This window comes from Aquarana catesbeiana, linkage group LG06, assembly GCF_042186555.1.
Source record: "Aquarana catesbeiana isolate 2022-GZ linkage group LG06, ASM4218655v1, whole genome shotgun sequence".
In the NCBI taxonomy this organism is placed as follows: domain Eukaryota; kingdom Metazoa; phylum Chordata; class Amphibia; order Anura; family Ranidae; genus Aquarana; species Aquarana catesbeiana.
Window position 1 is genome coordinate 132,039,946 of NC_133329.1, and position 16,832 is coordinate 132,056,777.

Here is a 16,832-nt window from a genome sequence, read left to right on the forward strand (position 1 = left end):
TTGCCCGTATGATTTTTTACTCTATTCTTTATCTACTTTTCTTATTTTCCTTATCTTGTTTACTATATAAAAGACAACTCTGGGATACCTTAATGTTTTACTTACTGTGTTATTCCTCAATTTGCATCAAGTTATGCTCTTCCTCTGAGGATTAGAGTTTCACTATTTGTCTTTTTAAAATTGGTTACACTCAGCTAATGTTTATGAATGAGATTGTTACATCTTTATATTATAAACCACATAATCCAAATATTATTTGTAATTACGTTTCCAAAACTAGATAACCATACCCCCACCCATCCACAGCTTGAGCCCATATGGGGTGGATGGGTGGTCTGGAGGCAAGATTAATTATAGTCATGAATATATAGATATTTTTCTATTATTTATATATGTATCCCAAGTTACGACGCTTGTTATAATTTGTATTCGTTTATACAAATTTCAATAAAAATATTTAACAAGAAAACAGTGACTTAGGTGTTGAGAGGCCCACCCACGCACCCCCCATGGGAACTTGCTGTGCAGGTGTTGTGGGGAAAGAAACCCCCCTGAACCTCCCTCTTGAAAGTGCCCATCGTAGATACAGAGAGAAAACAATTAGTAAAACGCGATGGGAGACAAAAGGTGCATACATTTAAAAATGATTTAACAAAGAGCTTAAATATGATGAGCAAAATTCTCTAGGAAAAAAATGTCACCAACAAAAGGTCATAAACCATGCTACAACATGGGATAAAAAACCAGGAAGAATAGAGGAAAGGGAGAAAGGGAAAGCAAGCATGAGAACAGAAGAGAAAAAAGAACAGTCAGACAAGAGAAGGCTCAGCCACCAGAGCCCCAATGTTGCTATTTAGGGATGGGTTGAACCAGGAAACAGGGGTTTGCCTAAGTAAGGAGCCCAGGGTTCCCAGGTCTTCTCAAATTGTTTAGAGGTATCCAGCAAGAAGCCCACCAATTTCTTTTGTGACATAATCCAGGAAATGTTATGCTTGTCTGCCTGGATAGAGACCTTGGGGAGATTCCAGGCTTTAGCGATGGAAAGCTTGGCACCCAGGAGAATGAAGTATATGAGTTTTTGAGTATATTTTGTTACTTTTGGGATGCGAAAATTGAGGACTACTGAAGGAGACTTAGGAACCGAGCACTTGGTTACTTTGTGTATTATTTGGAAAGTTTTGTTTCAAAATCTTCTAATTTTAGGGCAATCCCACCATATGTGTAACATAGAGCCTGTCATCCGACCACCTCGGAAACATAGGGGGGAAACTGAAGGGAAGATACTGGAGAGTCTTGTCGGAGTCAAATACCATCAAGTGAGGACTTTTAGGCTGGCTTCCATTAGAGAAGTGTTGAGGATACCTTTATATGATCTGGAGAATGCTGTATGCCAAACATCCAGGTCCCAGTGCTCCTAAAGGTCATTTTCCAAAGCTAGCATGTAAGGTAATTGGGTTTGAGAAAACGACAAGTAAATTATAGATATACCTCCCCTCTGCTCCGAGGCCTGACCACACCATTGTTCGTATAGTGTAAATTGAGGGGGGTCAGGTTTGGTTGCCCAGATAGAGTGTAGAAAATGTGAGATTTGCCAAAATCTGAAACGTTCAGACTCTGGAAGATTCAGTTTGCTGATACAGTAGCAGAGTGAGATTGGGCCAGCAGAGGTAAAAAAGTGTCCAATTCCGTACATTCCTTTATCCAACCACCATTTGAAAGCCCTAATTTCCATCCCTGGGCAAAAGTTCGGATTGTGAAATATGTGAGCTAGAGGATTGTTATCCAACACTAGAGAAAGTGTAGGAGATAAGGTAGGGGAGCGATTCGAGGATGGACACCATAACAGGTAGTCTAGGGTATGTAGAGGTACTGCCTGTCTTTCTATATGACCCAGTCTGGTTTATCTAACCTAGAGTATACTGTGGATAGCTGTGCTAATCTTGCAGCTTTGTAATACCAAAGAAGGTTTGGCAAGCCCAAGCCTCCTTCAGTTCTCAGACTGAATAGGGTGTGTTGTGAGAAACAGAAACCCGACTTGCCCAATACAAATTTGACAATTTTGCTTTGAAAAGAGCGTAGATGGTCCTTCCTGATTAGAATTGGGAGAGAGTTAAAAAAAGGTATAAATGCCTCGGAAGGAGTGTCATCTTGATGGAATTGATTTTCCCCAACCAGGAGAGCTCATGTTGGGTGCAGGTTTTAAGGTCGGTTTCTAATTTCCAGTACATAGGCGGGTAGTTGGCAGAGTACAATTGTTGCAATTTGGAAGTGAGATTTATCCCCAGGTAACGAATAGAGGTTTCCCTCCATTCAAACTTGAATGAGTTCCTCAGCTGTGCCATCATTAGTGGCTGGAGAGAGATATTTAGTGCTTGGGATTTGGAGAAGTTAACTTGCAGGCCTGAAACCTTGAAAAAGTCATCTAAGAGTTTACATATATATCAGGGAGAGATATAATGGTGATATAGAGGTGATGAAGAGGAGAAGGTCATCTTATTGCTATTTAATGGGACATACTCCTAATATCTATAATACCCAGTCTCTCATTAGGATTAAAGGTATAATAGGCCACCTAGGGGTCCTGTCAGATAAGGGTACTCACCGAGGCCGAGATGCTTAGAGTGGTAACCTCTTGTGACTAAGCTCCAGCTGCATTGTGTCGGTGTATTAACCTAGAGTGTCAGGAGTGCAGGAAAGTTTACAGTGTCAAAGTGGCGCAGATGAACATGCAATTCTAAGCAACCCCCAAGGGGGCAGTGCTAGACTTAAAAGAATCACTTAGATCCTTCCCTTCGTTTACCTGTGCAGAACATTCTAAACTGATTGTTTGCTATATGCAGCACAGATAGTTTTTTTTTTTTTTTTAGGCACCTTGATAAATGTGATTTATTAAAGCCACCCTCATAGATTGTAGAAAACTGTGCAAGAGCAATAACCTATAAAAGAATAAGCTTTAGCCTGGGTTCACACTGCCCCCGGCTTTAAAGTCGCACGACTTTAAACAGACTTTCTGACTGAACAGAAGTCAATACAAGTCATACCATAGTCAGACCAAACAGAGAAACTCCTAATCTAATCGATTAGAATGGTTTCATTGCACAGAATGGGGTCTGACTTCTGATGCGACATGTGCTCCAAAGTCTGAGCACTTGTTACATCAGTGTGAACCGGGAATTATGCTTTTCTCTCCAGCGTTTCTGAAGAGTTCCATGAAACCCTACTTTCTAACACTTCCAAGTGTAACATCATGCCCCACACTGCGCTATGTCATTACAAGACACAATAGTGACATAGGGACCAGCAGCAGAAATCCACACACTTCCAAAGAACCCTAAACCTATATTAGCAGAAGGCAAAAACCCCTTAAAAACTGAGATTCAAGACAATTGGATAACTCACAGGATTCATCTGCAGTGTGTTTTCTGATAAATATTGTATTCTGTGCATTTAAAAACACATTTAGCTAAACCGTTTGTCTACCAGCACTGTTTATAAAGGACACTGTTTATAAAGAGCATGCGCTATAGCAGCCAGAATGTGGTACAGTGGGCAATGGTCTTTTATGTGGAAGTAATTCTCTACAGCCATCCAATCATTTCCACAGCCTGGTGAACGTACTGCACAATCTGTGCTCCATTAGCTTCAGTGGTAAAGAGATTTTGTCACTGCAAAATGCCATCGCAAAGAGTGTTATTGGCACTAGGTGATAGCAATAAATTTAATTGTAAAGAAAAAAAGTACACACACGCATACAAACATCACAACTGCACAACACATTTCACATATCGCAGCGAACGTGGGAGGGAGAGCAACAATTATAGGATAACTATTCATGGTTAGCGTTAAACTGATAACCTGTAAAGGCTTTTAAAGCAATTTCTATGGGCAATTTTGGGTACCAAAGTTTGTCGCTATTTCACAGGTGTGCAGATATATAAAAGTAGCCAGGTGCTGGGCTGCAGCAATATGGAGAACGGGATATTGCCTTGTATGCTTCTCTCCCTCTACTGAGATACTGATGTTATGCTGCAATATTCTCCTTTGGCCAACGGGGGAGAACTAAAGCCAAGCAAGCCCATAGACTTCTATGCAGAGTTCTGAGAATCATGGGAGTTGTAGTTTGAGACAGCAGACATATAATGGGACACATAGGCTTCTTACACTACAGATCATAATAGGAGCTGTGCAGTAGGAGTGCTTTTTATCAAACTGCTCAGGAAAGTCCTTACTCTTGGCACCAAGGGAGCTAGAGAGAGAGAATGTCTGAATATTTGCCTGTCAGCAGGAGACCATACCAAGAGTCAGGGTCATTGAAGAGAATACAGAGCCGAGTATCATTTTGTGGTCCTAAGTAATTTGTATGGAATTTGACAATGATAATAAGAAAAACAGTACAATAGATCACCTGCAGCCAGCAGCAATAGACCCTCCCTGCAACAAAATACCATCCCAGGAATAATAGACCCCTGGCTGCAACAACAGATCTCCCAGCAGTCAGCATCAATAGACTCTCCAGCAGCCAGCAACAATAGTCCCCTCCCTCAACAGTAGATCCCTTCCAGCAACTATTGGCCCCCCCAGCAATGAAACACCCCCCAAACAACAATAGTTTCCCCACCGGCAACAGTAGACCTTTCCAGCAACAAAAGATTGCCACATAAAAATAGATCCCCTCCAGCAACAATAGATCACCCAGCAGTCAGCATCAATAGACTCTCCAAAACACCCCAGCACCCACATTCAGTGCTGGAGGTGCCAGAACTGCATTCTCCCACTGAGAAAAACCCTGCCTAATTCAAGCCTGAGACTGGGAGTAAGGACACCTAGAGGCAGTGTAGCCCAGCACTCTCCACAGGTAGTGTGGAGAAGGGAAGAGAAGCCATTGGAAAGTCCCTATGCATCAGAGGGGGGTGGGGTCACCCGGGTACGTCACTGTGTGGCCCCGCCCTCATTTATAAAAGAACTGTCACATGAGAGGACGGTCATAACGGCGGGTGCCTCCCATGGAGGCGGATCGGTGGCGGCGTGCTGGGTTTTTTTTCTTTTCAGACCGTCCGTCGGCGGATCGAGAGAAGAAGCTGAATGGACTTCGTGGGACATTTTTTTTTTTTTTTTTTAATAAAGGACTTGTCCCAAAGTGTGTCTTGTGGTTTTTTACAAATTTTACACGTTTTTTGAAATGGTACGGGTACAATGTACCCGTTATATAATACAGTACAAAACAAAAAGCTCCGCGCTTTGGAGAGAAAAGAAGGTGTGCAGCCTTCCCTGATAAACCCCCTAGAGGGCTAATCAATGTGACGTAAGTGAAAAATGGGGTGAATGGCGCTCCTTATTTTAAGTGAACTAGATGTGTAACAAAAAGTGCAAAACCTCCACTGTGATATATATATTTGTAAAGGGGTATCACTTATAGTGCATCACAGTGGACGTTTTGCACTTTTTGTTACACATCTAGTTCACTTAAAATAGGGAGCGCCATTCACCCCATTTTTCACTTATATCACAATGTACCCGTTACCATTTCAAACAGGGGGGGCCGGGATCTGGTGGTCCCCTTGTTAAAGGGGGCTTCCAGATTCTGATTAGCCCCCCGCCCGCAGACCCCCACAACCACCGTGCATCAACATGTGGACAAGGTTCTTTGGGGGGCTACCAAAAAGCATCCTCCCCATGTTGAGGGCATGTGGCCTGGTATGGTTCAAGTAGGGGGGCGCTCTCTCGCCCCCCCTCTTTTCCTGCGGCCTGCCAGGTTACATGCTCAGATAAGGGTCTGGTATGGATTATTGGGGGATCCCCACGCCAATTTTTTTAAATTTTGGCGCAGGGTTCCCCTTAAAATCCATACGAATGGATTTTGAGGGGGACCCCTACGCCATTTAAAAAAAAAAATGGTGCAGGGTTCCCCTTAATATTCATACTAGACCTGAAGTGCCTGGTATGGAATTTGGGGGGACCCCCACGCATTTTTTTTTTTATTTTGGTTCGGGGTTCTCCTTAATATTCATACCAGACCCAAAGGGCCTGGTATGGATTTTTGGGGGGACCCCCATGCCGTTTTTTTCAATGACTTTTATCTGTATTGCCGAGACCCGACAATTTATTATAGCCGCGAGTAGTTTTAAATTACTTTTTTTCCTTTAGAAATGTAATTTTGTGCAGGGACTGTTCTAAATACAGGAAACATGCACCACTTTACAGGCATACTATAGACACCCCCCAGGTACGGAATTTAAAGGATTATTTCACTTTTATTGTTTCACTTTAAGCATTAATAAAATCACTGCTCCCAAAAAACTTCCGTTTTTAAAACTTTTTTTGCATTGATACATGTCCCCTGGGGCAGGACCCAGGTCCCCAAACACTTTTTATGACAATACCAAGCATATAAGCCTTTAAAATTAGCATCAGTAGTTTCATTTCTTCCATAGACTTTTAAAGGGTGTTCCGCGGCTTTCGAATTTGCCGCGAACACCCCAAATTGTTCACTATTCGGCGAACTGGCGAACACCTGATGTTTGAGTCGAACTTACATTCGGCTCGAACATTGGGCTCATCCCTAGTGACCACAAGTCTCACATAATATGTAGTGAGATTTGGTGATGTCACTGCTGTGCTTCATTGTTCTGCTTGCTGGTGAGAAAGCTATAACTGAGGTAATACAATGTCAGATATCCCTGCTTTGCTTCATTCATTCTGTGGATCTGTGATTTCTGCACCACCAGTTGTAAGATCACCAATCATCAGGGGAGGTAGCTCTGATATAGGGAAACCCAGCCCTGCTCCTCTACCAAGATGGCTGTTTCCACACAAAAACACAGTGCAGGACAAGAAATGGTATGTCAGTATTGAGAATATGATCATCTGCACAGAGATCAAAGGCAATACTTGGGATTAGGACTTTGCTCTTTGCTTGCTTTTTCTAGCACAGCTTTCACAGTTCAGGCGCCATCTAAGAATTGCCATTGTAAATTGTAAAAGGCATACAGTTTGAACAGTTTCTATTTAATAGAATGTGTTACCATTGTGTGACTTGAAATTTTCTATAAGAGGAATTAATTCATCTTGTATCCTGGCTTCTATTGTTTTCTTTCCCATTCCAAGGTCTCGAAGAGTTGAAAGTGTGAACCTCCTAATGGCTTTCCAATGTTCTCCATGACTAAACACTATGCCTGAAATACACATAATAACATGTAAGTAAGCAGTACACCATGTAGTATATCATACACCGTGGCCTTTATTTAAAGGGGTTGTAAAGTTAATTTTTTTTTTTTTTTAAATAACAAACATGTTATACTTACCTTCACTGTGCAGCTCGTTCTGCACAGAGTGGCCCCGAACCTGGTCTTCTGGGGTCCCTCGGCGGCTGTTTCAGCTCCTCCCCGCAAGCATTTACCACCTTAATGCAAGCTCCCTCGCACGGTGGTGAGTGCTTGCGGGCGCGCTCCCGTGATACAGCCGGCGGCTATAGCCGCTCGCTGTATCACTCGGCCCCGCCCCCCGGCGCGCCGCGTCATCGGATGTGATTGACAGCAGCGCGAGCCAATGGCTGCGCTGCTTTCAATCCATCCACTGCAGCCAATCAGCGACCAGGCTGAGCTGCAATGAAGATGACGAGGACGAGCAGCGAAGATTCGAGGCGTCAGGTAAGTAAAACGGGGGGCCTGGGGGGCGGCGGTACTGTCAAAAGTTTTTTCACCTTAATGCATAGAATGCATTAAGGTGAAAACATTTTTACCTTTACAACCCCTTTAATGCCTAAGTTTATGAATGAAAGGTGATCTATTAATGCAGGACAAGCAGATGATTGAAAGGTCATCCCCCTCCATTCAAAGATCCTGTTTCATTCATAGAAACTGTAGGTACCACTTCTAAAAATGGTGGAGCTGGGCAGACAGGGTGGACGTAGTTGAGCACAGTTGATGAATGTCTTTGACAGCTACCTTAGTTCTATCAACCCACAGTGCACTGTGGGTGGCATTGGAGAAAGAAGATTTCTACTCAACAATAGGGATGGGCAGAACACCCCCCACTTTGGTTCACACCAGAACATGCGAACAGGCAAAAAATTAGTGCACACATGCGAACCCTATTAAAGTCTATGGCACACGAACATGAAAAATCAAAAGTGCTAATTTTAAAGGCTTATATTCAAGTTATTGCCAATGCAAAAAAAGTTTTTAAAATAACCAATTGTAGCAAGGTCTCCAGCCTCCTTCCGTCTAATGAGAACTTCCAGGGCCAGAGATAGCTGACATCCTTCAGTATGTGGTGGGTTGTGAGGCATAGTGGGTGCAAGGTGGAAGTTATTGGGCGCCAGACACTTCTTGAATGCAAAAGAGATGTTTATTTCTCTTACAAACTTTTATGGGGGAAAGAGGTTTAGAGCCAGGACACCCTTGAGTAGTTGCAAGTTCAATTAGCAGACTCCGAGACTTCAATAGGACAGCCGTGCAGGGAAAGGCCTCCAGAAAGAAGCCACATCTGCACATGCAGGAATGCTGTCTCCTATGGCAATAGTCTTTAACAGTTCCTAACACAAAGCTTAACAGTTCCTTCACTTTCACTACAACTTCTCCTTATAGTTCTTCAGCCCACTGAGCTCCCAGTCTCTCAGACCCTCTGATTCACTGCCACTGAATCCCTTGAGTTCCTCCAATCTTCCCGGTGGTATCTTCATCAAACGTCACCCCCGCTTCTCTGCTGAGTCTCTAGCTTGGCACTCACAATACTTCTCAAGCTTCACCCCTGCTAGCCTGCTGGGTCCCTGGCTTGACACACAAGGCTACTCTGCAAGCGTCACCTCCGCTGGCTGGGCCCCCGATTGATCACCGTCTGAAGTTTCCCAATTCTCCACAGTGCCTGTTCGGTGAGAATGTGACTCCGGTTCTTGCTTCAGTTACTCACTGTGGTCCCTGGTAATAAGGTGGATGGTCCCTTTGTGGCGACAGCTTCCCCTCTACTTCCAACCCCTGGCAGGTTCTCTGGTCGGCAGAACTGTCACTTCTGGTTGGACTGCAAGCCGCAATTCCAACCCTGCGCTGCTCTCCTGCTTCTGGATAGGCCTCAGACAGCCTAGCAGCCAGATGCCCTGGAATAGGCCCAATCTCCAGCCTAGCAGCCCTGGGCAACATGACACACGTCCACCCAGACAGCCATCCGGGTGGCATAGAACAAAGATCACCTGACTCCACTCGGATATATAGGTTCTCCCAGCAGGGCAAAGAAATCCAAGAAAACCCCTGCCCATTGGCTGAGATACCCCATATACCCATATCCTGACCTTGCCCTTCTCATATCTAGTACCACCAAGTACCCGGCCACCTAGTGGTAGAAGAGAAAAGTGCAATAAGGCCAAACTTAGGGAGAAATCAATGGATCTCTAACAATCGGCCAGGTCAACTACTTCTGGCAAGTAAATTTGTAAGGAGCATCCCTGCCTAAACTCCAGGGTGCTACACGTTTTTTTCAGGAGCAGTGATTTTAATAATGCTTAAAGTGAAACAATAAAAATTAAATATTTCTTTAAATATCATGCCTGGGGGGTCCCCTTAGTCTGCCTGTGAAGTTGTGCATCTTTGTGATGTGTATTACAGTGCCGCAGCAAAATGACATTTCTAAAGGAAAAAATGTCATTTAAAATTGCTTGCGGCTGTAATGTATTGCTGGCTCCGGGCAATATAGATAAAAAATCAAGGGAAAAATTGGCAAGGGTCCCCCCTATTCCATGCCAGGCTATTCAGGTCTGGTATGGATATTAAGGGGAACTCCACGCCAAAGTTAAAAAAAAATTTGTGTGGGGTCCCCCAAAATCCATACCAGACCCTTATCTGAGCATGAAGACAGAATGGGGGGGACGAGCGAGCACCCCCTCTCCTGAACCATACCAGGCCACATGCCCCCAAAATGGAGAGGGTGCTTTGGGGCCCCCATTAAAGTACCTTGTAACCAATCCTGACAACCAATGGCCAGGATTGTCGGGATGAGGCCCTTGTCCCTATCAACATGGGGACAAGGTGCTTTGGGGGGACCCCAAAGCACCCTCCCCATGTTGAGGGCATGTGGACTAGTATGGTTCAGGAGGAGGGGGGTGCTCACTCATACCCCCCCATCCTGTCCTCCAGGCTGCATGCTTTTTTAATTTTGGTGTGGAGTTCCCCTTAAAATCTATTCCAGACCCAAAGGGCCTGGTATGTATTTTGGGGGGGGGGGCCCTGTGACGTTTTTTTCTTAATTCTGTCAGAGGGTTCTGCTTAACCACTTCAATACACTGTATTATATACTCTGCACTGCACTATATACCCTGCACTGTATTATATATACGTTGCACTGACTGCACTATATACTCTGAACTGCAGTATATATACTATACGGACCGCACTATATACTCTGCCGAAAAATTGGGCCTTGGGTGTTGGTGGTGCCAGAACACTGTAACCCCTCACAATTACTCTTGTTGTGTGCAGGAACGGGCCCTGCTGTTAAATATTATTTCAAAAATGTTAAACAGGGGCAGAAAAATTGGGCCTGGTTGGTGGTGCCCTAAACTGCATCTTGTTGGATGCAGGACAGGCCAGTAGCTTGATTGCATATTGAGTTAATTTCTGGACAGTGGTCCATCCTCAAGACCCAGTAACCCAGTGGGTGCTCAGTTGGTAAGGTCTCCAAGTCTGCTCTTGCCCCTAGATATTCCTGCACCATATAATGCAGATGCTGCCGATGGTTGCTTGAACCTATCAGCCCTGGGCGCCGAGGACTAAAAAATTGTTTAAAGGGATCGGTCATCCAGCCACCTTCTCCACCGCTCTTCCTCTCACCGAACGAAGCCTCAGAAACACGTTGTCCAGCACCAGGAAATGATAACCTCCCAGGGTCTGGAAAGAAGTTACACAAACTTTTCTTCAAGGCGTCCTGAAGATTTTTCACCCTCTGCTCCCTCTGTGAAGGTAGGATGAGCTCTGCAACTTTACCCTTGTAACGTGGATCTAGTAGGGTTGCCAGCCAGTAATGATCCTTTCTCCTTGATACTACGAAACCTAGGGTCCTTTCGCAGGCTTTGCAGAATCGGGGAGCCCATGCAGCGTAAGTTTGCAGAGGCATTAGATTCTGAGTCCTCTGGGTCACTAAGGATTACTTTGTCAGGAACTACCTCCTCTCAGACACGTACAACTCCTTGGGTTTCTGGGGACTGAAAACCATCCCTTGAAGACTGCTGCGTGTTATCCTCTACATCCATGTTGACACAATCCTCCTCCTCCTCTTCTTCCTGTGTGTTTGGCAGCCCCGCAGGAATGCTATCTGCATAAAGGGGGCCTTGAGAGGAAAGGAGGTCCTCATCTTCCTCCAGCTGTTCTGCCTCAAGTGCCCTGTCTATGATTCCACAAAGCGTGTGCTCCAGCAGGAAGACTAGAGGCACAGTGTAACTGATGCATGCATTGTCGCTGCTCACCATCCTTCCTCCACCTCCTCCAATGGTGACAGGACAGTGCATGCATCCTTGATCAGTAGCCACTGGCATGGCAAAAAGAAGCCAAGCTTCCCTGAACCTGTCCTGGTGCATACTCACACAGGTACTCATTGATGGCCCTCTGCTGTGTGTGCAGCTGCTGCAGCTTTGCCAATGTTGAGTTCCACCTGGTGGGCATGTCACAAATGAAGCGGTTGGTGGGCAGCCAGCCGAGCACTGGCATTGTATGACCGCCAGAAATGACCACAGACCTTTATGCCCTGCCTCAGGAGATCTTGTAAGCCTTGGTACCTGGTCAAGAACCGCTGCACCACCAAATTCATGATGTGTGCCAAGCATGGAACATGTGTCAAGTGTCCCTGTCGGAGGGCGGAGAGAAAGTTGGTGCCATTGTTGCATACAACCATTCCTGGCTCAAGCTGCCATGGCATCAACCACCTCTGAGCTTGCCCCTGTAGAGCTGACAGAACCTCTGCCCCAGTGTGGCTCCTGCCCCCTAGGCAGAACAACTAAAGCACTGCATGGCATCTTTTAGCCTGACTGCTTGCGTAGCCCCTTGAACTCTTACAGAGCACTGCTGGTTCAGAGGACAATTCTGCAGAAGAGGCCATAGAGGAAGAATAAGAGGGGGTGGAGCAGAGAGATGTGGCAGAATCACCACTAGCTTTTTGGAGGCATGGTGGCGGAACAAGCTCCAACACTAATCCATGTCCTGCATCCTTCCCAGCTGCCAGCAGAGTTATCCAGTGTGCTGTGAAGGAAAGGTAACGTCCCTGACCATGCCTGCTGGACCACGAGTCAGCGGTAATATGAACCTTGCTGCTGACTGCCCTGTCCAACAAGGCCAAAACATTGCCTTCCACATGACGCTAGAGAGCTGGAATGGCCTTACATGAAAAAAATAGTTTTGGAACCTGCCACTGTGGTACAGCACATTCCACAAATTAACGAAAGGGGGCAGAGTCTACCAGCTGAAAAGGCAGCAGTTGCAGTGCTGGCAATTTGGCTAATCTAGCATTTAGACGCTGAGCATGTGGATTGCTGGGACAGTTTTTTTTTATGGTTCAGCAACTGGGGTAGCAAAATTTGTCTGCTGATATCAACTGGTGGTGTACTGCTAGCAGATTGGCTGCGAGTATTTGTGGCACCTATTTCTATACATTCCTCTCAGTGCAGGTTTGAGATCACAGATGAGGAGCAAGGAGAAGTTTTTCTTATTATGTCTCTTTCAGGTGCTGTTGCCAATGGACTGCATGGCAGGTCATCATATGTCTTGTCAAGCATGTGGTGCCCAAGCGGGTGCTGTTCTGGCCATGCTTGATCCACTTCAGACATAGGTTGCAAACAGGAATGGTGCAATCTACTGCACATGTGCCGAAAAAAGCCCAAACCAATGAAATTTTGGAAGTCAGCGGGGAGTCAGCAGCGCTCTGCACCTGTGAAGCTCTGTGGTGTGATGCTATAGGGTGGCTGCCCTTAAGCTGGCCCCTGGAGGACATCCTGCCTCGTTGGAGTTGTGCCTCCTCCTCCTCACTTTTCTCCTCTCTTTTCTCAGGCACCCAACTACAGTCAGTGACCTCATCATTCCCTCCCTCCTTGTCACTGGAGCAAACTTGGCAGTATGGAACAAGACTGCTAGCTTCTTGTCCTTCTGTGGCACCCCCTCTCTCTAAGCTCCCGTTACTCCCTTCCTCAAACTAGGAAACAACATTGGAGCCTTCAAATTGCTGCGCCTCCTCCAGCAGCATGTGACCGACACTATGGTCAAATAATTCTGGTGACTCCTCCATGCATGATGGTGGGGCTAGGGAAGGAGTAACTGTGGACAAGGATCCGGTGGAAAAGTCTGCTTTGGCAGCTGCTTTGGAAGGCAAACTAGTATGAGCCTGGGTCACAGAGAATGAGGAGGATGAGGACGGCTTGGTTATCCACTCCACTAACTCTTCTGCATGTTGTGGCTCAATAACATAGCCAGCAGCAGAAAAAAAGGACAAGGGTGCCCTGCCTGCAGAGGATGCACCATGTCAGAGACCACCACTTTTCACTGTAGACACAGAGGCCGTTTACCCTCTTTTAGTGGCCTGTAAGCATCTGCCTCTCCTTGGTGGCCTTCCAGACATGATGGGGATTTTTTTTCACACTGCATTACACTGTATTATATACTGTACACCGACTGCACTGTATTATATACTGTGTACACTGCCTGAAGTGTATTAGAAACTGTACACACTGTATTATATACTGTACACTGGCTGCACTGTATTATATACTGTGTACACCGCCTGAAGTGTATTAGAAACTGTACACACTGTATTATATACTGTGTACACCGCCTTCACTGTATTATATACTGTACACTGGCTGCACTGTATTATATACTGTGTACACCGCCTGAAGTGTATTAGAAACTGTACACACTGTATTATATACTGTGTACACTGCTTGCACTGTATTATATACTGTACACCAGCTGCATGCACTGTATTATATACTGTGTACACTGCCTGCACTGTATTATGTACTGTACACCGGCTGCACTGTAATATATACTGTACACTGAATGCACCATATACATATATATATACTAGACTGCCTGCACTGTATATATAGGCTACAATGAATGCAGAGTATGTATATATATATATATATATATATATATATATATATATATATATATATATATATTTATTTACACTAAACTGCCTGCACGCCACTAACTAACCTGCCTAATCTAGCTCTAATTCTCTCAATCTCCACGTCACACTACATATGGCCATCGTGTAAGCAGCCTTATATAGTGTGGAGCGTGGACTTAGCTCCCTGAACCATGATTGGCTAAAGGCACCCTGCCTTTGGCCAATCATGGCTCTCACAGCAGATCGCGCTGTGATTGGCCAAAGCATGCAGGTCAGGTGCAATATGGGGCATTCCGTGGCGCTCAAATTTGCCACGAACACCCCATATGTTTGGTTAGTTTCTAAATTATGCAAAAATTCCCACATTGGCAAACTGAGATTAAGACTTGAGTTATCATTGCTGGCCCATACATGTTCTAAATATTACTCGTTTAGGTGCAGTAATTAAGCTAACAAAAAAGATAATCCATACAGAAATTGATAACTTGGCGGAGCCAACATGCCTGCCTGAAGCTCTGCTCTCTGAGAGAACGATAAAGTCGAATAACGGCGGGTGTTCGCCAAACACCCGCACATAAGATACTGTATATCAATTTGTGCCCACAGCACTCCTGAATTCAGGGTTCTTGGTCTCGGTTTCGCTGGACAGAATATGGGTCCCAAAATGAGCAAAACAGCACCACCTCACAGCACAGCCAAAACGGCGCTGCAGCAGTCTGCCTCAGGTACCTCCAGTGGTGATGATATCAACTTAAAGGCATATACTGTCACACAGACTGCACCATACGATTCTGAATTACACTGTGAGTATTTGGAAGATTCACCTCAGAACGAAATTACCTCACCAGTTACACTGAAAAACTGCTTCAAAAAGCATTGAAAAGCACCTCTGACCATATTACCACTAGCCTTAACAAGGAAATAAGAGAGCTGGGTCAGCGCTTATCCACACTTGAAACCAGAGTAGATGACTTAAAAACTAACAATGTAGAATGCTATAATGAAATTGACAACCTTAAAGAGGAAAATGCAACATTACAGACAAGATTGGAAGACTACGAAAATCATGCTAGACGCTCTAATTTGCGTATTAGAGGTATTCCTGAAACTGTAAATGACTTAAAAGCTACAATGACTGCACTTTTTCAGGAACTACAACCAGCCATCCCAATAGACCGTCTGGAAATGGACAGGGTTCATAGAGACCTAACACCTAAAAAATCTGATGGTCCACCCCGTGATATCATTGCAAAGTTTCATTTCTACAGAACAAAAGAACAACTACTATCTGCAGCAAGGAAAAAAGAAACTCTTAACTTCCAAGGACATAATTATCAGCTTTTTGCAGACTTGTCCCAACTTACAATAAATAAAAGAAGGGCCTTAAAACCCTTACTACAAGTATTACAACGCAATCAAATTACATATCAATGGGGATTCCCCTTTTCAGTGCGTTTCGCATTTCAAGGCTCTAAATTTACATGTGGTTCTGCTAACGAACTCCAAACAACCCTTCAAGACATGCATCTGCTGAACTCGACACAGAATCAAGAAACCTCTCGACGAAGACCGACATTATCTTCTCCAAAAAAATCTTCTGCGTTGCCAAGGAGAAATGAACACCAGAGCTCACATAAAAGGGGCCGATATCGATCGCCTGATCGAGTCCCAGATGACTCTATGGACTGAAGAATATTATATACTCATATTTCGCTCTCTACTTGATGGATAAGTTCACCAATCCTTACTGTCTATTTCACATTTTGAATCGAATTTAGACACACTCGGTTATGATAATATGAAAATGAGCTATATTTTCTATTTTCATAACTTTATACTTCTAGGATCCATTCTTCATCTATCTCTTGATAAATAAGACAGCTAAACAGTCTTATTATCTTTATTACCTTTTTTTGTCATTTATCGCCTCAAGGAGATATTTTAACTGTCTTAACAAGTTCTTAATATAACATATTGTATCAACTGCTTTACTCCAGATCCAAGATAAATGGCTTAATGGTCAAAATGGATACATTTTCAATATCCATGTTTCTTTTTTCATTATTTGTCCCCCAGTTCCTGTTAGTGCTAAAATATTCTCGTTACTTATATACTTATGGAAACTTGCTATGCTAGTAGGCTTTGTTATTCTTTCAGGAATGTTTCTTGCACTCCCTTTTTGCTACTCTCGGTTAGTTCATTAATATAGTTGACAATCAACAGTGGCCAATGTACCCTTGGGGGGAGTTGTTTTACCCCCCCCCCCCATGGAAGTGTTATGAGATTATATATGTTTTATTTACTATTCAAAATGAAAAATATTTATGTTTTATTATTAAATCGTCTACCCTTTCCTTTTCTATCCTTCCCTATCCCCCTCCTTCTGGAGGTAGATCTATCTACACAATGTTTTGGAAAACATGATATCTTACCTCATGCATTCATAACTCTATGGCTCTGTTAAATATACTATCCCTGAATGTTCAGGGCCTGAACATCCCACAAAAATGCACCAAAGCCTTTCGCTCCTTTGTCACTAGAAAAGCACATAACTTGTGCCTTCAAGAAACCCACTTCACACCACAATCCACTCCTAAATTTTTCAGCAAAATGCACTCACAGGTCTACACAGCCTCAGCTTCAACTAAACAGCGAGGCGTACTTATTGCATTTCACCGCAATAACCCATTTACATTATTAAAGAAGATTAAAGACCCAGAAGGGCGATA

The 16,832-nt window shown here is 44.3% G+C and overlaps 1 protein-coding gene across 3 annotated transcripts in view; it reads right to left on the bottom strand.

Annotated features, from left to right (window-relative positions):
* LOC141148935 (cytochrome P450 2K4-like) overlaps positions 1-16,832 on the bottom strand; it is a 136,255-nt gene that overhangs the window by 55,117 nt on the left and 64,306 nt on the right. For 2 of the 3 annotated variants that reach the window (XM_073636831.1, XM_073636830.1), the window contains one exon: positions 7,023-7,172. The exons of the other annotated variant lie outside the window; for it this stretch is intronic. In XM_073636831.1, coding sequence (XP_073492932.1) covers positions 7,023-7,172 — 150 coding nt within the window. The remainder of the gene's footprint in view (positions 1-7,022; positions 7,173-16,832) is intronic. 3 annotated transcript variants of the gene reach the window in all.